The sequence below is a fragment of the Garra rufa genome, chromosome 1, assembly GCF_049309525.1.
Source record: "Garra rufa chromosome 1, GarRuf1.0, whole genome shotgun sequence".
Classification (NCBI taxonomy): domain Eukaryota; kingdom Metazoa; phylum Chordata; class Actinopteri; order Cypriniformes; family Cyprinidae; genus Garra; species Garra rufa.
In genome coordinates, this window is record NC_133361.1 from 7,366,332 (window position 1) to 7,393,369 (window position 27,038).

Sequence of the window (27,038 nt, forward strand, 5' to 3'; positions counted from 1 at the left end):
AATTTGAATAATTGGAAGATCAATGTACATCATTCATGGAGAGTCTCAGGGACATATAATGTACAAAAATACATCAAAATGACCAAAAATGTGTTACAACAATTGTCTGCTTTCCACAAGTTACTGAAAATCAATCATTTCTATTATTTCAGAGCTGTTTGAAGAAAACAAGGAGAATGAAGAACTGAGTGAAGTTGAGCAGAAAAATCCTGTCAAAACTGAAGAAAAACCTTTGAGTTTCTCTCAAAGACAGAAAGATTTAAGGAAAATAAGAGCCAATAAATGTTTCACCTGCACTCAGTGTGGAAAGAGTTTCTCAAACAAACATAACCTTGAGCGTCACATGATAATTCACACTGGAGAGAAACCGTTTACATGTGATCAATGTGGGAAGAGTTTCACTCAATCATCAGCCCTTAAATATCACATGAGCATCCACACCGGAGAGAAGCTGTTCTCATGTGATCAATGCAGCAAAACATTTCGAAGAGCTTCATACCTGAAGAAGCACCTGAGAGTTCATACAAAGGAGAAGACACATTCATGTGATTTGTGTGGAAAGAGTTTTTCATGCCTAACCAATTTGAAAGCACATCAGAAAATACACACTGGTGTGAGAGACTACATGTGCTTTGAGTGTGAAAAGACTTTTACTTTGATGAGCAGTTTAAAAATACATGAGAGGATTCACACTGGAGAGAAACCTTATGAGTGTTCACACTGCGACAAGAGATTCAGTAATTCAGGAGTCCTGAAAAAACATGAGAGGACCCACACTGGAGTGAAACCTTATGAGTGTTCACACTGCGACAAGAGATTCAGTAATTCAGGAGTCCTGAAAGCACATGAGAGGATCCACACTGGAGAGAAACCTTATGAGTGTTCACACTGCGACAAGAGATTCAGTTATTCATCAGCTCTGAAAGCACATGAGAGGATCCACACTGGAGAGAAACCTTATAAGTGTTCACACTGCGACAAGAGATTCAGTCATTCAGGAGACCTGAAAATACATGAGAGGATCCACACTAGAGAAAAACCCTATGAGTGTTCACACTGCGACAAGAGATTCAGTTATTCATCAGCTCTGAAATCACATGAGAGGACCCACACTGGAGAGAAACCTTATAAGTGTTCACACTGTGACAAAAGATTTAGTCAGTCATCAACTCTGAAAAAACATGAGAGGATCCACACGGGAGAGAAACCGTATCACTGCACTGAATGTGGGAAGTGTTTCATTCAACTATCTGCTCTAAACAAACATACAAAAAACAATCACAGCAAGTAGATCATCTTCAGATCCAGTACTTTCAGGTCTGATGATGCCTTCCGTACCCACTCCAGATCATGGATCACCACCTGGAGATGACTCATATAGCCCTGAATGTCAACCAGATGAGCTCCAGAGACGGATCATCAATGAAGACCTCGTCAACTAGACGGCCATCGGTGCTACACCACAGGATCCTGATGAGTTCTCTACAATCGGACATTGGTACAAACTGTTGGTTTCATCTGGCCAGAGGAGAACTGGTCCCCCGACTGAGCCTGGTTTCTCACAAGGTTTTTCTCCATTTCTGTCACCTGTCGAGTTTTGGTTCCTTGCTGCTGTCGCCTCTGGCTTGCTTAGTTGGGGACACTTTCCAGCGATATCGTATACTACTTGAGCTGAACTGACGATGATATCACTGAATTCATTGATGAACTGCCTTTAACTGAAAATTGATTGTTTACAATAATACGTTACTTAAACACTATTGTCCTGTTTACTTAAACACTATTGTCCGGTGACTTGACTTCTCACCAAATGTGACACAATCAAGCAGTAAAATATAATCTATTTGGAGGAACCACACGTCTTTACATTGTTTGTCATTTTATACCATTTTGTTTCACAGACTGTTTTTTTACCCACTTGTGGATTAATAAAGAGTATCGGCATTATCTTCATCTTCTTCATCCATTCATTTCCACCGTAGCATGACAGAGACCCTCATGACAGGTGTGTGCAATGACATTGTGTTGTATTTTGACGTTGTAATTTTGTTTCCTTTTTCTTCTCTTCACCATCTGGCTACATGCATTTACATGCTATGCATTTAAGTTTTATTTATTTTTTCACCTGGGTATACATATCTAAACCGTCAAAACACTATATGTATGTGTTATTTAATATAATAACCGATTGCAAATAATTTAAATTAATATAATAATTGATACTTTTCGCTCATCCATTTTCTTAAAGGAACCGTTTGTTAGACATTTATTTCAGTTAATCATAAAACGGCCCTGACATGTCACTAGACATTAAGAAATCATGTTCCTTTCAAATACTTATATCACTGACAACAGTGGTCCGGCCAGGAAATTGTAATTTACATGTGACAGTTGCAGCCCTCAACTGATGTTATTGTTGTCATTTTGTGTTTTGGTCTGAGGCTCCACCCTCCAGCTATCGACTAATCACAAAGTAAGTAAAGTTTCGTCATCTGGGTTGCCAGCTCTGCTCTAGTTAGTTACAGCTGCTGCTAAGAACGTGTCGGATAAAACATGCATAAAGTTAGGAAACCTAAAAGACCTCGTTATGAATCCGAAATACGTCGTGACAAAGTCCGAAATAAAACAAGGATTGGTATAGGAGATGCATTTGAATGATGGAGACGGCTGAAAACGGAGAAGAATTTGAAGACAAGACGCCAACGTTGCTAATTTTCTCCTGGACAGGTAAGATTCATCTATGTTTGGCTAACTTTGCTTCCGAACACAGTGGATTTTCCACGGTCGCCCGTGCTAAATGCATTCATAAAAAGCTTTATATCACACCATTAGCAGGGTATGAAAACAATCTTCCGACTGAAATGTTGTATTACAATACATATGTACGAAATATTTGGCTAATCGCCATTAGTAAATTTTTGCGATACATAATCACTTCGCAAAACATCTCTCGTGAAGCATAAACATTATTAACAGAAGAAAAAAAATTACTGTGTAGGACTTGCCATTAGAAGCTCCTTGTAGCAGCCTACGTTCCTGCAGCTTAGCTGGCAACCTCGAGTCAGGGGGGAGCAGGAGGGGATACACCGTTCTACAGTATTTTGAAAGTGATTGCAGTACCAGTTTGGGCCACAATCCTACATACGGTTCCTTTAATTATTTTTAAAGACTAAAATGTTAAGTGCTGGTCTTAAAAAAAAAAAAAAAAAAATCCAGATACCCAGTTATATTAACTGTTTCATTTAAATAATAGACAATCCAAACTTCGTGTTTATTGCAAATGCGATTATGTTCGCCCATCTATTTAAAGGTCTTCTCTCGTATAGAGACAAAAGAATGAGGTCAATCTCTGTCAGTTTATAGTGATTGTGCAGATTTGCAGGGACACTGATGAAAGTACACCACAAAAAAACATCTTCAGCATTTTTAATCTATGCCTGTAATTACATCGTGTAATGAAGATAAAAGAAACAGCCAAATAAGAAATATGACCTAAAAGTTGTAACAGATAAATACAATTACTTAAAAAAAAAAAAATGACTATCAATTATTTTTCATGATTTGTAGTATTTGTGTATGTTTTGCATTTTTTTCAATGTCAAGATATTAGCAGTTCACCTATTTTTAAGGTAGATGTGCTATATCTGACATCTTAAATGAAAATGTCTTAAAAGCATTATGAGATTAAAAGCTTTTTTTAAAGCTTATTGTTCAAATTAAGGACTCAAATTAATAAACTGTACTTGTGCGTGTGACTGTATTAAAAGAACGAGAAAATTATTACTTCAGGAATAATCTGGTCGTGTCTATTATTATAGATTCACACAGTATTTAACAACTAAAGTTCAAAATCGGTTTTAAATGATTTCTCTATATATTTTCCTTGCTTAACAAAACTCTTGTGAGGAAAAAAAAACTGTGATTGGGACAGTTTTATTATCTTCACACACAAAAAAAGAAGAAAAAAACAATACAAACTAGCCATGTTTGAACTGACGGACCTAGCTAACTCATCCTGATGAGCTAGAGCCTAACAATTCTGGATCATATCAAATCGTCAACAATAAAATGCAGGTGCCTGAGTAATACACGTATACGAAGAACGGATTCTTGGTGCTTTGTCTATTTGCATGTGTTTCTTAAGTTGCAGCGCATTGAGCTCTCTCGGCCACCGTAGGGAATCCCTTTCATTTCCAAAAAAAAATAAAAAATAAAAAAAAAATAACTGGACGTGGAGCCGTTCTCTCTATCCGTCCCTCCGCGAGTCATCGGGGTGAGCAATTCACGGTATATTTACATAAACATGAAACACATTTTACACAGTTAGTTCATGCAACAATATATGCGGTTGTTTCTGCCTTGTTTTCATCGAGTGCAGTTTGTACACTTATAACAGCAGACAACAGACGGAGAGAGTGTTTGTGTTCGTCTCTGCTCGTCTGAATGATTGTTTAGAATAGATGTTTGGACTGATAATGTTGTTGTTACTGAAGGTCTCGTGATGGAAATGCTCACGAACCGATATCAGTATTAGGCTATTGCTTCTGCGCTTTTTTTTTTTCTTTCGAGATCTATCTTAGACATTTCAAAGTTGTTATAGTCGCTATTTATATCGCAAAAAATTTAGTTTTAGGTTCGATATTCGCTGGATAATTGCTCTTGTCGCTTAAGGGACGTCTACAATTTCTAGCCACAGCATACAAAAGTTATCTTTGTCCAATTAAAGCATTCTATGGTATAATATCCAGCTACAATGCGCCTTGGCGGTTTTAATTGAATGTGTAAAATGACAGATTTGTGTTATCAGTTTGATTATTTTGATGGTACCCTTTAGAAAGCGTTTGATAAGTAACTCTGCAACTCCATGTCAGCTAGCAGTAATTATTAGTAGTAGTGCACTAAATATATGCTACACTAAACTACACTAAATGTTGATGTTTCCCCAAAATTCTAACTATTATATTATAAGTAACTTTGCAAGTATGAACCTTCTACCTAGCCTAACCTTAACCTAAGTCTACTAATACTCTAAGGAGTGTTAGTTGACGTGGAAAGGTTAAGCTTATAGTAAAAAGACTATAGACCTAATCTTAAAAGTTATAACCTCAAATACTCAAGTATTATAATTGTTGCTGAGATGATATAACATATTATAAGGTTTTTTATAATGCATTATGCATTCATTATAATGCCTTAGAAATACCCGTATAATATATTATAAATGGGAGCTTCATAGAAGGTGTTACCAAATTTGCTTTGTGGTACTCTTTCTGTTTAAAGTTTTAATTTCTGTACATATAAAACAGAAATGCATAGAATGTGTGAGTTACACTGCAAAAAATGCTTTTCTTACTTAGGTTTTTTTTGTCTTGTTTCCAGCCAAAATATCTACAAAAATTCTTAAAATTGTCTTGCGTTTTTGCTTGAAACAAGCTAAATAATCTGGCAATTGGGGTATGGAAATTTTGTTTTGTGTTTGAATTAAGATTTTTTTTGCTTACCCCATCGGCAGATTATTTAGCTTGTTTCAAGCAAAAACACACTTCATTTGGACTTTTTTCTGAAAACAAGAAAATAGTTTTTACTTGTCTAGAAAATCCTTCTTGATTTAAGACTTTTAAGATATTTAGGCTGGAAACAAGACAAAAAATCTAAGTAAGAAAAGCTTTTTTTGCAGTGTTATTGAATGAGCATTTTACAATAATGTGCTCTTTGTGTTGACGCTGTTACTTTTGATATAGTCATGTAATGATTTACAAAGAGACAACACTTTGTATTTGTAATGCTCTGGTCTCTTCAAAGATATAATTTGGAGGACATCTGCTTCACTTTAAATAAATGCTCAAATGTGTAGATCACTTAAAAAATGACAAAGTTAATTGATTTATTGATTTTTGGCGAATCTGGTTCTTCCACACAGGAATTCATGTTCAGTGAAGCTCCCACAACAATCTCACATTCAGCAGTTCAGCAATAAATGCTGGGATATTCCCATCAGTTTACAAATGCAGACGAGCATCAAATCAAGAATAGCTGAAATCTGCAAAGACTGAGTTTACTAAAGAGGACAGAGAGAAGATGAGAGATCCAGAACCCTGCAGAATGAAACACACCGAAGATACTGAAAAACAAACAGGTTGGTGTCTATTCTTCATGCTTCATTAATAAAATAAATCATCCTCAATAAAAAAAATACATACTGACAGTTACTGAAAATCAACCATTTTTACTTTTATTTCAGAGTTGTTTGAAGAAAACGAAGAGAAAGAAGAATTGAGTGAAGCTGATGAGAATAATCATGTCGAAACTGGAGAAAAACCTTTGAGTTGCTCTCAAACCAAACAGAAAGATTTAAAGACAAGAGGAGCCAAGAAGTCTTTTACCTGCCCTCAGTGCGGAAAGAGTTTTGCATACAAACATAGTCTTAAAGTTCACATTAGAGTTCATACGGGAGAGAAACCGTTCACTTGTGATCAATGTGGGAAGAGTTTCACTCAATCGGTAAACCTTAGGGAGCACATGAACATCCACACTGGAGAGAAACCTCACAAGTGTTCACAGTGCGACCGGAGATTTGGTCGGTCAAAAGACTTGAAAAAGCACAAGTTAGTCCACACTGGAGAGAAACCGTATGTATGTGATCAATGCGGGAAGAGTTTTGCACGAAAAGAACACTTTACGGCACATGTGAGAGTTCATACTGGAGAGAAGCCGTTCAGTTGTGATCAATGTGGGAAGAGTTTTTCACACTCAACACAACTTAAGGTACACAAGAACATCCACGCTGGAGAGAAACCGTATGTATGTGATCAATGCGGCAAAGCGTTTTTGTGGGCTTCAGCCCTGAAGAAACACCTGAGAGTTCATACAAAGGAGAAGCCGTTTTCATGTAATTTGTGTGGAAAGAGTTTTTCAACTCTCGAAAATGCAAAAACACATCAGAAAATACACACTGGTGCAAGAGATCACGTGTGCTTCGAGTGCGGGAGGACTTTTACTTTAGCTGAACATTTAAAGCGGCACTGGAGAACTCACACTGGAGAAAAACCATACGAGTGTTCGTACTGTGACAAGAGATTCAGTGATTCGAAAATCCTGAGAAAACATGAGAGGACCCACACTGGAGAGAAACCGTACAAGTGTTCACATTGTGACAAAGCATTCAGCGCTTCAGGGGACCTAAAAAGACACGAGAGGATCCACACTGGAGAGAAACCGTACAAGTGTTTATATTGTGACAAGAGATTCAGTCAGTCAGGAAACCTGAAGACACACAAGATAATCCACACTGGAGAAAAAGCGTATCACTGCACTGAATGTGGGAAGTATTTCAATCATTCGTCTTCTCTTCGCAGTCATAGAAAAAACATTCACAATAAGTAGATGCTGTGTCTTCACCGCATGAGACACAATATTGAACCAAACTATAAAATATCATCCGGATAAATCTTTTCTAACCAGACATTACAAATGACACAGTGGGTTTTCACAGTGAATTAAGTTCATCTTTAAAACCAGCAGATGAGATTCAGATCAACTCAAAGATGGAGTTCATCCCCAAATGATATAAATGATATCATTATGCTTTCTTAAGGGTTTTATATAATGTTTATATAATATAATCATCAAACAGTAAAATAAAATGAGAAACTTCACTCTGCTTTTGTCTCATTTATTTTTTCAATTTCATTTGTAGGTTATTATTCACCTGAAAGGCAAAGTGCAGTAACTACACATTTGGTCAAAACTGAATTAAGGCTTAAAATGGACTTGCGACAACTGTTTTGTCTTGTGACAAAGTCTCCTGGTTCAATTGTGTACTGTTTCAGAGAAACGAGAGTGTCAACATGTTGGTGTAAAAACTTTAAAGGCATTTTTCTCAGTTTGTGTTGGCGTAGTTACTGCACTTTGCCTTTGGAGGGCAGAATACTACTGTTAGACCTTAAAAAATGTCTTCATAATGGTACAATTACAAAAAGATGCTTTGCATTCACTTAAAAAAAATGTAGTTTTGTTCAATCTGTTTATATGCTATAGATTTTTACATTTCAGAATTTAAAGCCATTGAGTTTTTCAGTTAAAAAAATAAATAAATTAGTAGTAATTTAGTAGTAATACCATTAAATACCCATCCCTACTAGTAAGTCAGCAGGAGAGAGCTCCATCTCATTATTTCGATTGTTAAATATTCAAAGCAAATAGAAACATTATAATTAAAATATTACTATTTAAAGGTCAACAAATTGGTAACACTGTTCTAGTGGCTTTTGCATGTTTTAATCAATTAAGTTTTCTCACGCAGAACTGAATCTCTAGATCATCCCATGTACAATAATGTTGATCTCGATCAGGTTTTAAGATTGTATTAATATTAAGACAATGCAGGCAAAAAAGCTGTTTTTTCATGCACCTATCAAGTTTGAGATTTTGGGCTTTTTGGTTTTTCATAAAGTGTTTTTCAGACTAGTGGAAGAAAAACACCCAAAAAAACACTATTAAGTGTTTCTTTTGTAGCACTTTATCTATTTGTGTCAATAGATTTGAATTACAATATATATTTTTAAAGGCCGTTTTCTCAAAATTAGTTTTTTCTTCTGCACTGAGCCATAAATCTCCACTTCAGTAGCACTTACACACACCAAACTTTATATTTGTATTCCTGTCTATATCCTGAAGGGTTTTACAGAGGGATTTGTTCATATTTGATTTGCTTGATTTTATACATCTTATTCATCTTATTTTTTTTCTGAATTATGTCATGATGAAATAAGTTACCCAAAATTCCTTCTGTAAAAACTTTTGACTGTAATATGTCAAAAAAAAATCACATAAATTGTAAAACTGACTTCATCCAGTGATTAGATTTTTGTACTAGAAATGTATGAAAATTAGCGCATATTTCATTAAATAATGTCTCATTTGCATATTTAAACCTAACATTTTAGAAAACTTGTAATAATTTTTTTTTTTATCAATGTAATCAATAACTTGGTAAGTAAGCTGATAACTGTTAGTTAAATTTTCCTCACCTTAATACTAATAAAATAATAATAATAAAAAAAAAACATCCAGCATATGATAAAACAGATGAAGAGTTAAACATGAGACCAGATGATGAAGATGCAGAAGCTCCACCCTCTTACATCCCTTACCAGGAAGTGGCTGTTTTTACCTCCTTTCTGTCTTCCTGCCTCTCTACTGACAAAACCACAAAATAATCAGTAACCAGTGGACAAGAGAAATGCTTTGAGGTAGGATTTCTGAGCTATCTGTTTCTGAACAGACAACAGAACTTTGTGATTATTCATTTTTTAAACCATCATTCATTCAGAAAGACTACTGGAGCTCAAAGTGAAAATGGATTTACTATCTGCAGAAGAGCTGTCTTGTGCTGTATGCTGTGAAATCTTCAAGGCTCCTGTTATTTTATCCTGTAGTCATAGTTTCTGTAAAGAGTGTCTTCAGCAGTTTTGGAGAAGCAGGCGAACTCAGAAGTGTCCCGTCTGCAGGAGAATATCTTCACAGGCCAAGCCTCCATATAATCTTGCGTTAAAAAACCTTTGCGAGTCGTTCCTGAAGCACAGAAATGAGAAACATCCATCTGATGAGATCTGCAGTTTACACAGTGAGAAACTCAAACTCTTCTGTCTAGATGACAAACAGCTGGTGTGTTTAGTGTGCTTTACCTCACAACAACACGACAATCACAAATTCAGACCCATCAGTGAAGTGGTTTCATCACATAAGGTAAGACAGATTTATATTTGATGACGAAGACGTATGTAAAATATATATTATATATGTTTATCTTATGTGTTTGGGGTTGCCGTACCCACCACACTGTAAAAGAAAAACAATTAGTTGAGTCAAGTTAAAATAATTTGTTTCCAAGCTGCCTTAGATGTTTGAGTTGATTCAACTTAAATTTTTAAGTTGTCACTTAGTACAACTTAACATTTCAAGTTGACTGAACTTAAAATTTTAAGGCAGCCAGGTAACAAATTATTTTAACTCGAATCAACAAATTGTTTTTACAGTGCACAAGAGTTGTTGTTTATTAGGAATAAAATTTTAAATCTTGAAATTTTATCTCGTAATGATTAATCATGCATATGTACGGCCATGTAGCCTATATATTTTTGTATATCATATTTGTACCAGACTCAATAGTAACCTGGGCACAGGCGGCCCAAGGCATATATAAACAATTTGTTGATTCAAGTTAAAATAATTTGTTACCTGGCTGCCTTAAAATTTTAAGTTCAGTCAACTTGAAATTTTAAGTTGTACTAAGTGACAACTTAAAATTTTAAGTTGAATCAACTCATATCTAAGGCAGCTTGGAAACACATTATTTTAACTTGACTCAAAAAAATATATATATATTTTTTTTTACAGTGGTGGGTACGGCCTTTATTCTAAATACATACAAATTTCTTTGTATCATTTTGTTTATATTCTGCATTGCATATATGAACATATCTCCGAAATTGATGGTGTCTTCACTTTAAATTCCAGGAGGAGCTCAATACAGCACTGAAGTCCTTACAAGAGAAGCTTCAACACAAACAAAACATTAAAGGCATGTTTAAGAAAACACTTCAACACATCAAGGTGAGGAAACATAATCAAGAGTTGCTTTCATTACAGCTGTAGGATCACTATGTACAGTTATGATCTGATTTATTTAATATTACGTATTAGTTAATCTCAGCTGAACAATTGTGTTGATGTATGTATTGAGATGATTGAAGGGAATGTGGTTTGATTTCAGTCTCAAGCTGAGCACACAGAGCATCAGATTAAACAGCAGTTTGAGAAGCTTCATCAGTTTCTCAGAGACGAAGAAGAAGCTACAATCACTGCACTGAGGGAGGAAGAGGAGCTGAAGAAGCAGATGATGAAGGAGAAGCTGGAGGAGATCAACAGACACATCTCAGCTCGTTCAGACACAATCAAAGACATGGAGGAGATGATGAAAGCCAGTGATGTCTGCTTTCTAAAGGTCTGATTTCAGATGATTGATTGATTGATTGATGATTGATTGAGTTGTTGATGATCAATGGTGTGTTTGTTCTGCAGGAGTTTCCAGTCTCAATGGAAAGGTGAGTGATCTGCTGGTGTCTCAGGTCTGTTTCTGATCCAAAGCCGCTGCAGTTCTGACTCCTGAATGTTCTTCCAGAGTCCAGATCTCAAAGCCGGATCCACAGACGCCTTCTGGAGCTTTGATTGATGTGCCACGTTACTTGGGCAACCTGCCGTTCAGAGTCTGGAAGAAGATGCAGGACATCGTCCAGAACAGTGAGTCTGGAGAAGATCTGTTCATTCTTGATCATTTTATGAACATCAGAATAACAGCATTAGTTGATTGTGTCTCATCAGCTCCTGTGATTCTGGATCCAAACACGGCTCATAGAGACCTCGTCCTGTCTGATGATCTGACCAGTGTGAGAAACAGCGAGAACAGTCAAGCTGTTCCTGATAATCCAGAGAGATTCGACTGGCATCCCTGTGTTCTGGGTTCAGAGGGCTTTAACTCAGGAACACACTGCTGGGATGTGGAGGTTAAAGGGTGTTTAGTATGGGTTCTTGGAGTAACTACAGCATCAAACCTGAGGAAGGGGCGTGATTGTTTTAACACTGGTGTCTGGAGTGTTGAGTATGATCGGGAAGGGCTGTCTGGCCCTTTTAGCTTTCGTCTTGAAGAGTATCTTGAGTATGTGAGAGTGTTTCTAGACTATGACGGAGGAACGGTGTCATTCTCTGATCCTGTAACTAACACACATCTTCACACATTCACAACCACCTTCACTTGCACACTCTTTCCATTCTTTAGCTGTTACCCCTCTCTGAGGATCTTACCTGTAAATATTAATGATCACTAACGTTTGGTCTTAAAAATGGCTTGGATGTTAAAGAGTCAAATCATCTAAAGTGGGGTGGCTCTAGCCATGGGAAAAGGTGGATGAGCCCACCCAGACATCGGTCTTGCCAACTTAATCATAAATTAGGTAAATATTACATTAATCTTTAAGTGCTTCCTTGTCTAACTCCATTGCAAATGGAGCAGACACATACTCACCCCATTTTACATGCATTGACTGATGAGCATACCCCCAGATGAAGAAACTCCATGCAACAAATTTTCATGAATTGCATGATCTTTAGAGTCTATAAAACAATTTATCTGTTTTAAAAATCTAAAATCTTAATTTGAACATAAGTGCACGTCTGTACCATTGTGTATATTCAACCTGTGTTTCCTTAATTAAAAAATAAATAAATAAATAAAAAATAAATACATTGCTAATAACTCATCCATCCATAGTTTGAACTGTATATTCAATCAAAAGCATGATGCTAATGGTTGATAAGTCTCTGTCTCCTCTGATAGTCTCATATCTGAACTGTAATGAAGAAAGAAAGAAAAAAAGCACTGCAGCATCATCTTCAGTAGTTATGAAACATTTTGTGCATTTATTTCTGTTGACATGCAGAGCTATTATGTTCTGTTATATTCCTATTTACTCAAGGTTTTCTGTCATCTGACATGGTTTGGACACGTGACCAGAAGCTCCGCCCTCACCAGGAAGAGTCTCGTTTGTTTTTCTCTTCTGTCTGACTGGCTCTCGACTAAAGCTAACAAGACCCAGCAATCTGTGATGAATGAAGAAAAATATTTCATGAAGGGTTTGTGAGCAGTTTCTATGAGCTTCATGTAATTCGTTTTTGAAAGCATCATTCACAAAATGAAAGTGAAGTTGATATTACTATAGCTCAAACAGTGACGATGGCTTCTTCAGCTGAATATGATTATATTTGTCCTGTATGTCATGACATTTTCAAGACTCCTGTTATTCTATCATGTAGTCACAGTTTCTGTAAAGAATGTATTCAACAGTTCTGGAGAACCAAGCAAACCCAGGAGTGTCCTGTCTGCAGGAGTATTTCAAGACATCAACCTCCAGTTAATCTTGCTTTGAAAAACTTGTGCGAGTCGCTCGAGAAAAAGAGAAAAGAAAGACGTGCATCTGAGGAGTTTTGCAGTTTGCACTGTGAGAAACTTAAACTCTTCTGTCTACATGACAAACAGCCGGTGTGTTTAGTGTGCTTTACTTCACAGCAACATGACAGTCATAAATTCAGACCCATCAGTGAAATGGTTTCATCGCATAAGGTAGGACTTATTTATATTTGACTATTAAAGTGGGGCATAAATGCTTTTCTTACTACCATTTTTGCTCATATTGCATGAACATATTGCAGAAATCTTACAGATTTTCACTTAAAATTCTAGGAGGAGCTCAATACAGCACTGAAGTCCTTACAGGAGAAACTTAAACACAAAGAAAACATTAAAGGAGAGTTTGAGAAAACGCTTCAACACATCAATGTGAGGATTGATATTCATACATTTGATTAGAACAAATTGTTTTGTCTGACAGTTGCACGCTCCTGTATCGGAATAAAAGAGTTTGCTCCTTGAAGTTTATGAAGTCAGCTGTCAGACATATGCATTTAAAATCTATTCTGGGAATGGTATCTGTTCACATAAACATAGTCTCTGAGTGCTTGTTGCTTTGCTGCTTATACATTAGTTCCACTTATTGTCAATCTCATTGGTTAGTGCTCACCTTTCAGACTTTTTACAAAAAATATATTACATTTGTAACTAGCCTCTATAGCGAGTTTAAAATTTTGAACCTCATTATTAGTTTTTCCACAAGAAAAACTGAATGATTAATAATGTTAAAATCACCAGCAGCCCTTAAATCTGTTTAATATGACATCTCCACATTTACATTCGGACATTGTTAATATATGTAGGGCCCATGAAAGCAAGAGAGAAGACTGAAGAAAAAAAAAGAAAAAAATCTACCACTTAAATAAGATTCTTGTTTGAGTCGAAAATAAGGGAGAGATGGAGGACAGCAGAGGATTTAATAAAAAATTATTAAAGAAACTATCAAAATTTGTAGTTAACTAACCTATAAATACACTAAAAAAATAACTTCAGTGAACCTAATTAAAGTAAACCTTTCCCACGCAATGAGTTCAGGTTCATACAACAAGACTAAAATAAGTAACATTATTTGTTTACCTGAACTTGATTTAGTCTTGTTGTATGGATCCCAACTAATTGCATGGAAAAGTATTTAATTAAGTTCACTGGACAAGCTATTTTTTTTTATATATTTAGCAAAAACACATGTTGGCATTTAGGGAGGTTAAGGGCAATTTTATTCATAGTTCATTCATAGAAAACTACACGTCGACTTTTCAGTTAGTTGTGTCAACAAAAAAGATTAATGTAGTCCCAACACAAAATAATTAGGATCACTTAATTTCTACAAATTTAAGTATACCCACTCAATCTGTATGCTGCTTCAAATCAGTGCGTCTCTGAGACGATTGAAGTGAATGTGGTTTGATTGCAGTCTCAAGCTGACCACACAGATAATCAGATTAGACGGCAGTTTGAGAAGCTTCATCAGTTTCTCAGAGATGAAGAAGAAGCTACAATCACTGCACTGAGGGAGGAAGAGGAGCTGAAGAAGCAGATGATGAAGGAGAAGCTGGAGGAGATCAACAGACACATCTCAGCTCTTTCACACACAATCAAAGACATGGAGGAGATGATGAAAGCCAGTGATGTCTGCTTTCTAAAGGTCTGATTTCAGATCATTGATTGATTCATAGATGATTGATTGAGTTGTTGATAATCAATGGTGTGTTTGTTCTGCAGAAGTTTCCAGTCTCAATGGAAAGGTGAGTGATCTGCTGGTGTCTCTGGTCTCTCTGCTTCTGATCCAAATCCGCTCCAGTTCTGACTCCTGAATGTTCTTCCAGAGTCCAGATCTCACAGCCTGATCCACAGACGCCTTCTGGAGCTTTGATCGATGTGCCACGTTACTTGGGCAACCTGCCGCTCAGAGTCTGGAAGAAGATGCGGGACATCATCCAGAACAGTAAGTGAGCAGTAGATCTAAATGTTAGTGTTGCATTAATTGGCCCATGCATGTTACCTTTTGCACTTCATAAAATGCAATGTGAGTTTCTGTTTGAGAGAACATAGTGAACATCATTGCTTAATGTTTTTTTATTTTTTTTGTGAGACAAACCTGGTGCTAACTCTGCTTCGGACCAGGGTTTCATAATGCCGAGTAAAATGTGGCACTAAACTCCTCTTCTAAATTCGCAAGTGTGAAATGTTTCTTTGCCTTGAGGTTAAAAGTGAATCTTACCTTGACAATAGTCCAAGGTGTGAAAAGTCCTAATATTTTGGTCTGATTGAGCACCAATGCATTGACATGTAAACATGATAACAGTAAAACGCCTGATGTATTCGATCAATAGATTGACAATAATGAATTGAGTTGATTGTGTCTCATCAGCGCCTGTGATTCTGGAACCAAACACGGCTCATCCACATCTCGTCCTGTCTGATGAACTGACCAGTGTGAAATGGAACTGGAACAAGCAACCTCTTCCTGATAATCCAGAGAGATTCGACTGGCATCCCTGTGTTCTGGGTTCAGAGGGTTTTAACTCGGGAACACACTGCTGGGATGTGGAGGTTAAACAGAGCTCAGACTGGATTCTCGGTGTCACCACTGCATCAAACCAGAGGAAAGGACGTGATTTCTATAAGACTGGTGTCTGGAGTGTGTGGTACGATCAGTACAGCCTGTCCAAGCAGCCCGTCTTTGGCTTTCGTGTTGAACAGCAGCTTGATCGTGTGAGAGTGTATCTGGACTATGACGGAGGAACGGTGTCATTTTCTGATCCTGTAACTAACACACATCTACACACTTTCACAAGCAACTTCAATGAAACACTCTTTCCATTCTTCTGCTGTTATACTATTTTCACTCTGAGGATCTTACCGTTACGTACTTGGTAAATGTTACTCCTGTAGGTCTGGCTCTCTCTGCTTTCATAATGTTTCCAATGTTTAATCCATATCACTTAGTGGCAGGAAGTGATTTTTCTCTATGGGAATCACTAGCAGAAACTCAAAATGCCTATGTTTTAAGTTGTTTATGGAAATTGGTCAATCCGAGAAATTTCATTACATATTGCGTATGAAAGATTGGCTGTTGGTAAGGAGAAAAACACAAGCAATTGACTGAAAAACGCAGGGAAAAGTGGCTTGTAAGTCTGCGTCTGCGGTCAGAAGGAGAGTCAGATAATGCTTGTGTGTGTGAATGGTTAATACAAATAAAATAATATTAAGATATATAGAAATAGATACAAGGTGAGGCACTGAGATTTTGCTAAAGGTTAAATGCCACACGTAGACACAATGTGAATAAGATATTATATGTGACCCTGGACCACAAAACCAGTCTTAAGTCGCTGGGGTATATTTGTAGCAATAGCCAAAAATACATTGTATGGGTCAAAATTACTGATTTTACTTTTATATCAAAAATCATTAGGATATTAAGTAAAGATCATGTTCCATGAAGATTTTTTGTAAAATTCCTACTGTAAACCTATCAAAATGTAATTTTTGATTAGTAATATGCATTGCTAAGAACTTAATTTGGACAACTTTAAAGGTGATTTTCTCAGTATTTTGATTTTTTTGCACCCTTAGATTCCAGATTTTCAAATAGATGTATCTCGGCCAAATATTGTCCTATCCTAACAAACCATACATCAATAGAAAGATTATTTATTAAGATTTAATATGATGTATATATCTCAGTTTTGTAAAATTTAACCTTATGACTGGTTTTGTGGTCCAGGGTCACACATTTGCAGTTTATTACAACAGAACCTGTGAGACTGCGGTAATTGAAGTGAGTGCTTCTTTTACAGCTTTTTAGTGACTGTAGAGAAGTGATATTTGCTCACTTTACGTGCTGCTTAAGTGACCAATAGGCAAAACCCTGTACAGCAGTAATTTTAGGAGTGAAAGTTCATATAAAAGTGGGAAAAACTTTCGAAATAGTTTGCTTGCAATCAGGCTTAGTTATTTAAATTAGCTTATATCCACTGCTTCGATGGAAAGCAACTATTTCAAGTTAGTTAAAAAAATCCTCTTGACATGATAAGAATAGTGTCTAAATTAGTACAGTACAGACTTTCTTCCATCTCATCCGTACAGATTTCAAATTCTGACTCACTTTAGTTTTTTGCAATCTCACAATGTTCCAATAATAATCACAGCTTTTGAAACAATATTCAAATGCACTTTGACCATTGATTCGTGTGAATCATAAAGAAGTGTCAGAATTGTGAGATAAAAAAAGGTCACAATTACCATTTTATTTTTATTCCATGGCATAAACAAGCTTCCATCGGGTGCATTTGGTCTTCAATCTGTCTTTGTTCTTAATTCCTCATCATGCTGAAGAACATTCTTTTGCATTTAACTCTTGTGTGACCTTATGGACATTTTTGTCCATTTCAGTTTTGTTTTTTGTTTTAAGTGTGTCTGTGTTAATGCCAACTGCATAAACCTTGGCTCAGGTGTGTATTTTTTATTGAAAGTTTAATATTTCACCCTCATTTCCTTCTATTTATATAAAAAAAATCTATTTTACCCTCCGTACAAAAAAATACTCACACTCAGGACCTTAAGGACAAAAATGTCCACATTGAAACCCATTAAAACTGCAATTTTTTGACCCAGGGTCATTTGACTATAAAATGATGCAATATTTGCTATTAGGCATTCATTCTATAAGAAAGGCTTCAAATTTAAATTTTTTTTACAATTTTTTACTAGATTGTGCCATTTTTTTTTTTTTTTTTTTTTTTTTTTCAAATTTGCCACATAAAAGAAATACTTGCTTTTTTGTGTTTTCTGCTTATGCATATTATAGCCTATTATAGAGTCAATTGGAAAAATAATGCAGCTATAATTGTGTGGGTATGCTGGTAACGATGTCAGAGTGTGGTTTGCCTGTGTTTACTGAAAATTTTATGGGTGTAATATGTTTGAAAGAAATGATATTGTACTGCCAATCTAAAATCTCACTCCATGTTTTTGAGTCTCAACCTTGGCAGGGTCATAGAAAAAGCTACGAATAAGGTCAAAGAAGGTTAAAGAGCTTTGAGGATTTTTATTTTTAACCCAAACACACATTTTAATCCTTGATTGCACTTTTTCATTTGTTATTGTTTTTGTACAGAGATAAAAGGTGAGCTTGAATTTGATGTAGAAGTTCAGAAGCCCCTAAACACATTGTCAAGACATTTCAAGCATTACAATTCTGAAAATGAACGAATGTTTGGTAATTATGAACAGAAGAGATGCTGTTCAAAAAACAACAGTCAGTGAAAGTAGAAAAAAATATTAATATATAACATTTCTATGGCAGTTTTATGACATGGCCATTTTTGTCCATTATGGCCCTAAAGTGTTAGTTTTTTTTTAATTTATCTGAAACTACAAAAAATATATAAATTCCTCAAAATGAATGTTGTTGTTCTTCATTGACACACCCAAGAAGCTAATAGGCAAAGAAAAAACTCTGCTTAGCATTTAGTATATGGAAATTAACTACTATTTTTCATTTTTTCATAAAAAAAAAACACCTGTGGCATTATGTAAACAAACCAGCAATTAAAGGGTTAAAATTCTGAAAATTAATGAATATTTGGTATCTATGGATAGAACAGATGCTGGTTAAAAAAATCGACATCAGTGAAAGTGGAAAAAAATATTAATAAATCATATTTTTATGACAGTTTTTAGACGTGGACATTTTTTGTCCATTTTTTTCACCTATGTGTAACTTTTTTTTTTTTTTTTTGAATGCACAAGGGTTAAATTGTTTCAAGTCAGTATATATATAAAAAAAAAACACCTACAGAAAGAGTACCACAAAGCAAAATTATGTTTCCAGTGTTTATAACAAATCTCTTCATATTTATGTCTAGATTTAAAATGTCCCACATCGCTCAGCATTTAAATAAAATTGCGACAAAACCTGACCGTCTGCATTCATTCCCCTCACAAATATAAACAGTCAGTTCATTGAAACATCTTGAACTGCTCACCTAACTTCAGAAGACTGACTGACTGAGTGAACATACGCTATTGAGTGGCGTTATTGCCATCAGGCAAGATCAGCGGCAGATTATCAAGAAAGTGGTAAATTATTTAACAACTTACAAATAGGTATGAGTATGTTTTAGAAGTATTACATCTATTCGTTTGATACTGCTTATCAGTCCATTTCTGTAACAGTATGTATACACTTTTTTTTGACCAAAAAAAAAAAAAAACTGAATGGGTTTATATTTGGAAATGTAAAAATTTATAGCAAAACAGCATGTTTGAACAAATTACTACTAGAAAACCAAAAAATAATTCACAGGCCAGATTTCACCAGGCTTGAACTTTGGAATCAGTGAAATGCGAAACTTTTTGCAAAGGCTTGTGTTCTCTGTCTGACACATTTGTATGCATATGAATGAATGGAAAGAAAAGTGCAGTGTGACCACCCATTAACACTAGCACTCGAGTAAATAACAGCCTACAAAAGAGTAAATTAACCAAGTAAATTTGTCAAATGTAATATACTTCATAATCTTCACTGTACAAACCGACGGATTAATGCTTATCAAAGCTAGTGAAGTTATTCAGACAGGAGCAGAGAGTGATGTTTCTAATTTCTTCTGTTAATTCATTTAGTGATTATTAACTCTTTCCCTGCCCGCCACCACCAGCATTTTTGATCATCTTCACAAATTTAATGGCATCCAGAATATTTTGTAGTATGACTGATTTTTTTTTTTTTTTTTTTAAATCAACACTTGTTTGAATGTGGTTTAGTACAAGAGAGATCTCACTTTTGGATTGTGAATAAAGAAAAAGCGGTAACACTTTACAATAAGGTTCATTAGTTAAACATTAGTTAATGTATTAACTAACATGAACTAACCATGAGCAATACATTTGTTACTGTATTTACTAATCTTTATTAACATTAGTTAACAAAAATACAGTTGTTCATTGTTTGTTCATGTTAGTTCACACTGCATTAACTAATGTTAACAAAATTTTAATAATGTATTAGTAAATGTTGAAATTAACATTAACACAGATTAATAAATGCTGTATAAGTCCAGTTCATTATTAGTTCATGTTAACTAATGTGGTTAACTAATGTTAACTAATGAACCTTATAGTAAAGTGTTACCGAAAAAGCAACAGAGGATTGTCTTGGTAAGTGTAAAAATAACTATTTATTTACCACAGTGAACAACAAACTAAAAATAAATCTCAGTCTCGGTTGTGTTTCAGCCTCTTCTTTAGCTTCCTTAAACTATGTTTTGTACAAAGCTTCTACTTTCTATCATGAAAGAGTAAGAAAACTACAAGTGACCCATGTGCATTATAAGACAATCTAACATAATATGAAACTCTTAAGAAAACCCAATGATATCATTGAAATCTTAAAGCAAAATTATATACAAGAATAAACCTTTTTGACATTGTTCTTTAGGGAGGAACTCCCTCTTTGAGCTGAATCTCACAGTTGAATCTGCTGGTTTCATATTTCGTTTTGGTTTTATATTTTATTGCTTGATGCATTGTTGTGTCTCATGTGGTGAGGATGCGACACCAGATCTGAAAGTGCCATATCTACTTCCTGTGAATGTTTTTTGTATGACTGCGCAGAGAAGATGAATGACTGAAACGCATCCCACATTCAGTGCAGTGATACGGTTTCTCTCCAGTGTGGATCCTCTCGTGTTGTTTCAGGGTTCCTAACCGACTGAATCTCATGTCGCAGTGTGAACACGTGTAGGGTTTCTCTCCAGTGTGGATCATCTCATGTCTTTTCAGATGTATTGACTGGTTGAATCTCTTGCCGCAGCGCAAACACTTGTACGGTCTTTCTCCAGTGTGGATCCTCTTGTGTGCTTTCAGATTTTCTTGAAAGCGGAATCGCTTGTCGCAGTGCGGACACTCATAGGGTTTAGCTCCAGAGTGAAGCCTCTCGTGCTGTTTTAAACCTTTGGCTGAAGCAAAAGTCTTTTCGCACTCAAAGCACATGTACTCTTTCACACCCGTGTGTGTTTTCTGATGCTCTTTTAAATGCGTTGGACGTGAAAAACTCCTCTCGCATAAAGAACACGAATAAGGCTTCTCCTTTCTATGAACTTTCAGGTGCTTTTGCAGGTACGAAGCCGACAGAAACGTTTTTTCGCATTGATCACATGCGTACAATTTCTCTCCAGCGTGGAAGTTCATGTGTAATTTAAGAGATGATGAGTGTTTGAAACTCTTGCCGCACTGATCACAAGTGAACAGCTTATCCAGAGTATGAACAGTCATATGTATCTTAAGGCTTCCTCTTTGTGCAAAACTTTTCCCGCACTGATCACAAGCGTACGGTTTCTCTCCAGTGTGGATGATCTTGTGTTTTTTCAGATTTGCTTCCCGATTGAATCTCATGTCACACTGTGAACACTTGTATGGTTTGTCTCCAGTGTGAATCCTTTCATGTTTTCTCAGGAATCCTAACTGATTGAATCTCTTGTCGCAGTGTGAACACTTGAAAGGTTTTTCTCCAGGATGGATGTTCATGTGCTCCAAAAGGTGTGCTTTTTGTGCAAAACTCTTCCCGCACTGATCACACGCGTACGGTTTCTCTCCAGTGTGGATCCTCTCATGTTGCTTCAGGGTTCCTAACCGAGTGAACCTCTTGTCGCAGTGTGAACACTTGTTTGGTTTCTCTCCGGTGTGGATGTTCATGTGTCTGTTGAAATCTCCTGATTGCTTGAATCTCTTCCCACACTTTTCGCAAGAGTATGGCTTCTCTCCAGTATGAACTCTCATGTGAACATCAAGATGTCTTTTGCGTGCAGAAATCTTTCCACACTGAGGGCAGGTGAAACATTTCTTGGCTCTCATTTTCTGGTCGGTTTGCGTGCAACTCAAATGTTTTTCTCCAGGTTTTGCATGCATTATGTCCTCCATTTCACTCGATTCTTTTTTAATTCTTCCTTCAATCAACCCTGAAATAAAAGTAAGAAAAGTGTCAGTAACTTGTCAGTAAAAATTTAATAAATAAAACAAAAATGTGAAAGGAGATAAAAACAAACCCCAATATAACAGCAGAAAGCAGTCAATTGGCACACAATTTTAATGCAATTTTATAAATTACACACTCCTGAAACGTTCCATCGAAATTCGGTTTTGATGTCTGCTTCAAACGAGCATAAAGATGCAGTAGTCGAGATAAAATGTGACCCTGGACCACAAAACCAGTCATAAGGTTAAATTTTACAAAACTGAGATGTATACATCTATGAAAGCTCAATAAATGAGCTTTCTATTGATGTATGGTTTGTTATGATAGGACAATATTTGGCCGAGATACATCTATTTGAAAATCTGGAATCTGAGGGTGCAAAAAAATCTAAATACTGAGAAAATCACCTTTAAAGTTGTCCAAATTAAGTTCTTAACAATGCATATTACTAATCAAAAATTACATTTTGATAGGCGGTAGGAATTTTACAAAAAATCTTAATGTAACATGATCTTTACTTAATTTCCTAATGATTTTTGGCATAAAAGAAAAATCAATCATTTTGACCCATACAATGTATTTTTGGCTATTGCTACAAATATACCCCAGCGACTTAAGACTGGTTTTGTGGTCCAGGGTCACAAATTATTATTGCGCCCCATTCCGCCCCCTTACCAGCAGTGCACTTCTGCTCTCCCATAAAAGCCTAATTTCACATGCAAATCCGCAAAATCATGTAACGTGACTTTAATAAAATTGACCACGCTTGATTTATGAATGTTTATTTGATGTTGTTTTTAAAAGCACGAAGGAAAACTTGAGCTGTTCTGTGTATGCGTTCAAGAGACGGAGCAGAACACCGACATGTAAAGTTATCTTTTAGCTCAAGGTGCTCGCATTTTTAAAATGAGATGCTTGGTGATTATTCATGCAAACTCTTGTCAGTTATGTCTTAAATTATCATGAACAGTAGAGAATGAAAATGCATGTATAACAGTATGATGGATCTGTGTGGCTATTAAAGCGGCAAGAGATAATATGTGACCCTGGACCACAAAACCAGTCATAAGGTAAAATTTTACAAAACTGAGATGTATACATCATATGAAAGCTCAATTAATAAGCTTTCTATTGATGTATGGTTTGTTAGGATAGGACAATATTTGGCCGATATACATCTATTGGAAAATCTGGAATCTAAGGGTGCAAAAAAATCAAAATACTGAGAAAATCACCTTTAAAGTTGTCCAAATTAAGTTCTTAACAATGCATATTACTAATCAAAAATTACATTTTGATAGGTTTACAGTAGGAATTTTACAAAAAATCTTCATGAAACATGATCTTTACTTAATATCCTAATGATTTTTGACATAAAAGAAAAATCAATAATTTTGACCCATACAATGTATTTTTGGCTATTGATAGAAATATACCCCAGCGACTTAAGACTGGTTTTGTGGTCCAGGGTCACATATTCCTTCTGCTGTATCTGTACTCAATATTAATAAAACGTAAAAATACAAAGAGAAAAATCACTCACTGCTCTCGAATGATGGACTTTCGTAGTTTTAATAACAAACAAAGCATGTTTAATTATTACAGTGAAGACGCGGTTTTATTTTTACATTCAAATAATTACATTCAATTTCTGTAGTATTGTTAGACTACCTTATACTTGCATAAAAGTGTTCAGTATTTTTTTTCTGCTGTTTTCCTATCTCTAAATGAATAACTATCATACCCCCGGTTTCACAAACAAGGATTAAGCCTAATCCCAGACTAAAATGTAAATCTGAGCTATTTCAACTGAAAGAAATTTGCGCTGGCTGATCTTGAAATATATCAGTGCCATTGTTTTGTCTCAAGGTGCACACCAGCAATGTTTTTTCTAAGGCACATCTATAAAAATGACTTAAATATCATAACTGAACTATGGCCTAATTCTGTTTTAGCCTAAACCCTGTCTGTGAAACCAGGCCATAATGTTTGGGATCCAGGCATAATCGTGTTAAATAATCATGATTACCAAGATTATTTTTGCAAACGAAAGCTAAAACTTAGACGAAAACTAATGATCAGAAAACATTTTAACATTTAAACTGAAATAAAATAAAAACGTCAAAATAAATGAAAACCTAGAACGAAACGAAACTAACAACTTTTATTGAAGAACTAACTGAAATAAAATAATAACTATCATAAATAAATAATCGTTTTTGTAATCATTATGTTCTCACCCCATGGAGGAAAAATGAAGACTGCGACCTGAACAGCACCACTTTTTCATAAATTTAATATTAAAAATTGGTGTATTAAATATATTCTATTTTAAATACAAATATTATGTATTAAATGATTAATAACTCATTCAAATGAATTAAACACATTTAAACAGACTGCAGCAATTGATATTGCCTCGCATTATTTAGCTTGGTATAGAATTGCGCGGAAATCGTGATCTCTAAAAAAATGAAAATAAAACTGAAAATAAACTGAATAGAAATGTTCACACAAAGTAGAAACTAAACTAAAACTAACAAAATTGTTAATGAAACTAATAAAACAAAACTAAATTTTATTGCAACTATATTAAAACGAATACAAAAAAGCAAAACTAAATTAACCTTGATTACAATATTGACCAAAATAATCACGATTGAATCCAGCAGCTCTACACCGATCTTCAAATTATTACTTTTAAATTAAAAAATAAAGTTAGATTAATCGCACAGACCTAAAGAGCAAGAGCGATGGCTGTTCTGCACTGCGAATTGCAAAAATGCTTTGTAGATTTTCGTTACAGATTCTTCCTGTTAAAACAAATCTAAATCTAAAACTGCTCGAAGCTTAATAACCTTCAACATTATTAAAGAAGCATCAAGAATAAACACCAACCTTTTTTCTCTTTGGTATTTTTAGTGTGTTTCATTTTGCAGGGTTTGTGGGAGGAGCTTCTTCACTGAACATGAACCTCTGTCTGGAAGAAGCAAATTTGTCAAAATCAACAATAAATCAGTTACTAAGGGCTTTTATTTTTTGGTGAAAATGTATTACAAATTCCATATCAAAAGTAGAAGTGCTGATACAAAGAGCATAACAATTTAAAATGCTCATTCAGTAACACTGCACTTGCTAATTCACACATTTTATGCATTTCTGCTCTCTTTCTAGTGTTCACATTACTATTCATTTTTGTATTCTGCCCCCTGCATTAACATGTAAGAATATATCCGTCTAGAAATATAGTAAATAATATAAATGTATTTTTTTCTAAATATAAACAACAAGAATAAAAAAAAAAGTACAAAAATAAATTTAATGTCACCCATCGTCATTTACAACTACATATAAACAACTACACTAAAGCACACAATATATAAATATAGAGTGGTCAACATTTGAAGTAGATCAAAAAAAGTTCATAAATATTTTCCTAAGACAAGAACAGGTATTGTTTTGGTTTGAAAGGTTTTGATCCACTTCAAATTTGTAATACTGTAGTTTGATTTTCTAATAAATACATTTATAGTAATAAAAAAAAAAAAAAAACAATTACATTATTAAAACGTTATAGTTTCTGTGCAGAAACTGTGATTTTAAAACTGTCCTTAAGCGGAAACTCTTTTTCCATGCATCTGTTAAGTTTGAGATTTTGGGCTTTTTGGTGTTTTATTTATTTATTTATTTTTCTCAGATAAGTGGACAGAAAACATCCAAAAGACACTGTTAAGTGTTTTTTTAAAGCACTTCATCTATCTGTGTCAATAGATTTCAATTACGATATATATTTTTAAAGGCTGTTTTCTCAAAATGAGTTTTTTCTCCTACACTGAGCCATATATCTCCACTTCAGTAGCACTTACACACACCACACTTTACATTTTTATTCTTGTCTATATCCTGAAGGTTTTTACAGATGGATTTGTTCAAATATAATTTGCTTGATTTTATACAACATTTGACTCCCCAAAAAACTGCAATAAATATATAGTTTTCTGCCTGTTCTAAGTATTTTCTTAATTATGGAGTGAAAAAACGAAATGCCCCAAATCCCTTCTGTAAAAACATTTGACTCTAAAATGTAAAAAATTAAACAAGAATTTTGAAACTGACCTCATCCAGTGTTTAGATTTTTGTACTAGAAATGCATGCAAATTTGCATGTATTTCATTAAATAATGTCTCGTTTGTAGACTAAACCCTAACATTTCAGAAAATGTGTAAAACAAATTTGTTTTGCAATTATCAATGTAATCAATCAACTGAGTAAGGTTTTAACTATTGGTTATTTTAACCCTATTAACCTGCAGTGTCTCGCCTTAAAGTACCACAAAGCAAAAATGTAAAAACTCCTAGTGTAAATCTGTATTTATTATAGATTGCTCTAAGATTGCTCCTAATTATAACCATGTAAAGTAACTTTATCAAATTTAATGTGCCAAGATAATTTTCAAAATAATGTTATGAATAAAATCACAGCAGCAACTCACATACATTCCCCTCACAGATGAAGAGACATTCAGTAACAGCAACATTATTACTCCAAACATCAAAACAGTCGTTCACATGAACTTACAAAAACACAAAACCTCTCAGGTCTTAATAAATGTAGCATCTTTTCCTCACATGCTTGTTGTCTGCTGTTATAAGCGTTTATTTGACTCGGTAAACAGACAAACAGAGCTGTACTCGATAAAAAACTAGGCAGAGACGACCTCATATATTGTCTCAAGAACAAACCGTGTAAAAAGTATTTTTAAAAATGTCTGAATATCCGAAATATGATCAGCTGCTCACCTCTCCTCAGAAGACTCGACGCTGACTGAACGCGCGCTAGTGATGACGTCATCGCAGCGCGGCGAGAACAACAGCTGGGCGCCAAAAAATATAAACGAACGCAAAATTATTTTTAAAACGACAAAACATCTATAAAACAACAAATCACACAAAAACACAAAAGCAAGGGTAACTAAAATAGACATGCGTCTCTGTCCATCTGCAGTCTGTGTGGTGAATTTTTTTTTTTTATTAT

General features: G+C 35.0%; 5 protein-coding genes across 8 annotated transcripts in view; 4 read left to right on the forward strand and 1 right to left on the reverse strand.

Annotated features, from left to right (window-relative positions):
- LOC141328647 (uncharacterized) overlaps window positions 1–7,655 on the forward strand; it is a 121,846-nt gene extending 114,191 nt beyond the window's left edge. For 2 of the 4 annotated variants that reach the window (XM_073835407.1, XM_073835408.1), the window contains one exon: window positions 153–1,947. In XM_073835407.1, coding sequence (XP_073691508.1) covers window positions 153–1,291 — 1,139 coding nt within the window. In that variant the 3' untranslated portion in view covers window positions 1,292–1,947. Of the gene's footprint in view, window positions 1–152; window positions 6,137–6,241 lie in introns of those variants that run through there. The other 2 variants (XM_073835405.1, XM_073835409.1) reach the window with 2 other exon arrangements.
- Window positions 7,656–9,178: 1,523 nt separating this feature from the next.
- Window positions 9,179–11,912, forward strand: LOC141329752 (nuclear factor 7, ovary-like). The gene is made up of 6 exons (XM_073835484.1): window positions 9,179–9,747; window positions 10,519–10,614; window positions 10,775–11,005; window positions 11,083–11,105; window positions 11,183–11,301; window positions 11,383–11,912. The coding sequence occupies exons 1-6, from the start codon at window positions 9,358–9,360 to the stop codon at window positions 11,883–11,885; spliced, it is 1,362 nt and encodes a 453-aa protein (XP_073691585.1). The 5' UTR covers window positions 9,179–9,357; the 3' UTR covers window positions 11,886–11,912.
- Window positions 11,913–12,565: 653 nt separating this feature from the next.
- On the forward strand, window positions 12,566–14,675 carry LOC141338517 (E3 ubiquitin-protein ligase TRIM35-like). Its single transcript, XM_073844125.1, has 3 exons — window positions 12,566–13,177; window positions 13,298–13,393; window positions 14,439–14,675. The coding sequence occupies exons 1-3, from the start codon at window positions 12,791–12,793 to the stop codon at window positions 14,673–14,675; spliced, it is 720 nt and encodes a 239-aa protein (XP_073700226.1). The 5' UTR covers window positions 12,566–12,790.
- Window positions 14,676–14,726: 51 nt separating this feature from the next.
- On the forward strand, window positions 14,727–17,717 carry LOC141338602 (zinc-binding protein A33-like). Its single transcript, XM_073844236.1, has 3 exons — window positions 14,727–14,733; window positions 14,826–14,969; window positions 15,396–17,717. The coding sequence occupies exons 1-3, from the start codon at window positions 14,727–14,729 to the stop codon at window positions 15,902–15,904; spliced, it is 660 nt and encodes a 219-aa protein (XP_073700337.1). The 3' UTR covers window positions 15,905–17,717.
- A 2,481-nt stretch (window positions 17,718–20,198) lies between these two features.
- On the reverse strand, window positions 20,199–24,985 carry LOC141329066 (uncharacterized). Its single transcript, XM_073835439.1, has 2 exons — window positions 24,903–24,985; window positions 20,199–21,987 (listed from the first exon to the last, which is right to left on the reverse strand). Exons 1-2 carry the CDS (start codon window positions 24,934–24,936, stop codon window positions 20,609–20,611), a joined length of 1,413 nt encoding a protein of 470 aa, XP_073691540.1. The 5' UTR covers window positions 24,937–24,985; the 3' UTR covers window positions 20,199–20,608.
- Window positions 24,986–27,038: the final 2,053 nt, after the last annotated feature.

Bases quoted from the DNA above. Each gene is read 5' to 3' on its own strand.
- LOC141329752 (XM_073835484.1), top strand. From the start codon at position 9,358: ATGGATTTACTATCTGCAGAAGAGCTGTCTTGTGCTGTATGCTGTGAA. The intron at 10,615-10,774 runs GTGAGGAAACAT...GTTTGATTTCAG, and splicing joins AAACACTTCAACACATCAAG to TCTCAAGCTGAGCACACAGA. The intron at 11,302-11,382 runs GTGAGTCTGGAG...GTGTCTCATCAG, and splicing joins GCAGGACATCGTCCAGAACA to CTCCTGTGATTCTGGATCCA.
- LOC141338517 (XM_073844125.1), top strand. From the start codon at position 12,791: ATGGCTTCTTCAGCTGAATATGATTATATTTGTCCTGTATGTCATGAC. The intron at 13,178-13,297 runs GTAGGACTTATT...TTAAAATTCTAG, and splicing joins AAATGGTTTCATCGCATAAG to GAGGAGCTCAATACAGCACT. The intron at 13,394-14,438 runs GTGAGGATTGAT...GTTTGATTGCAG, and splicing joins AAACGCTTCAACACATCAAT to TCTCAAGCTGACCACACAGA.
- LOC141338602 (XM_073844236.1), top strand. The intron at 14,970-15,395 runs GTAAGTGAGCAG...GTGTCTCATCAG, and splicing joins GCGGGACATCATCCAGAACA to CGCCTGTGATTCTGGAACCA.
- LOC141329066 (XM_073835439.1), bottom strand. From the start codon at position 24,936: ATGAAACACACTAAAAATACCAAAGAGAAAAAAG. The intron at 21,988-24,902 runs GTTGGTGTTTAT...CTTTTATTTCAG, and splicing joins AAATACCAAAGAGAAAAAAG to GGTTGATTGAAGGAAGAATT.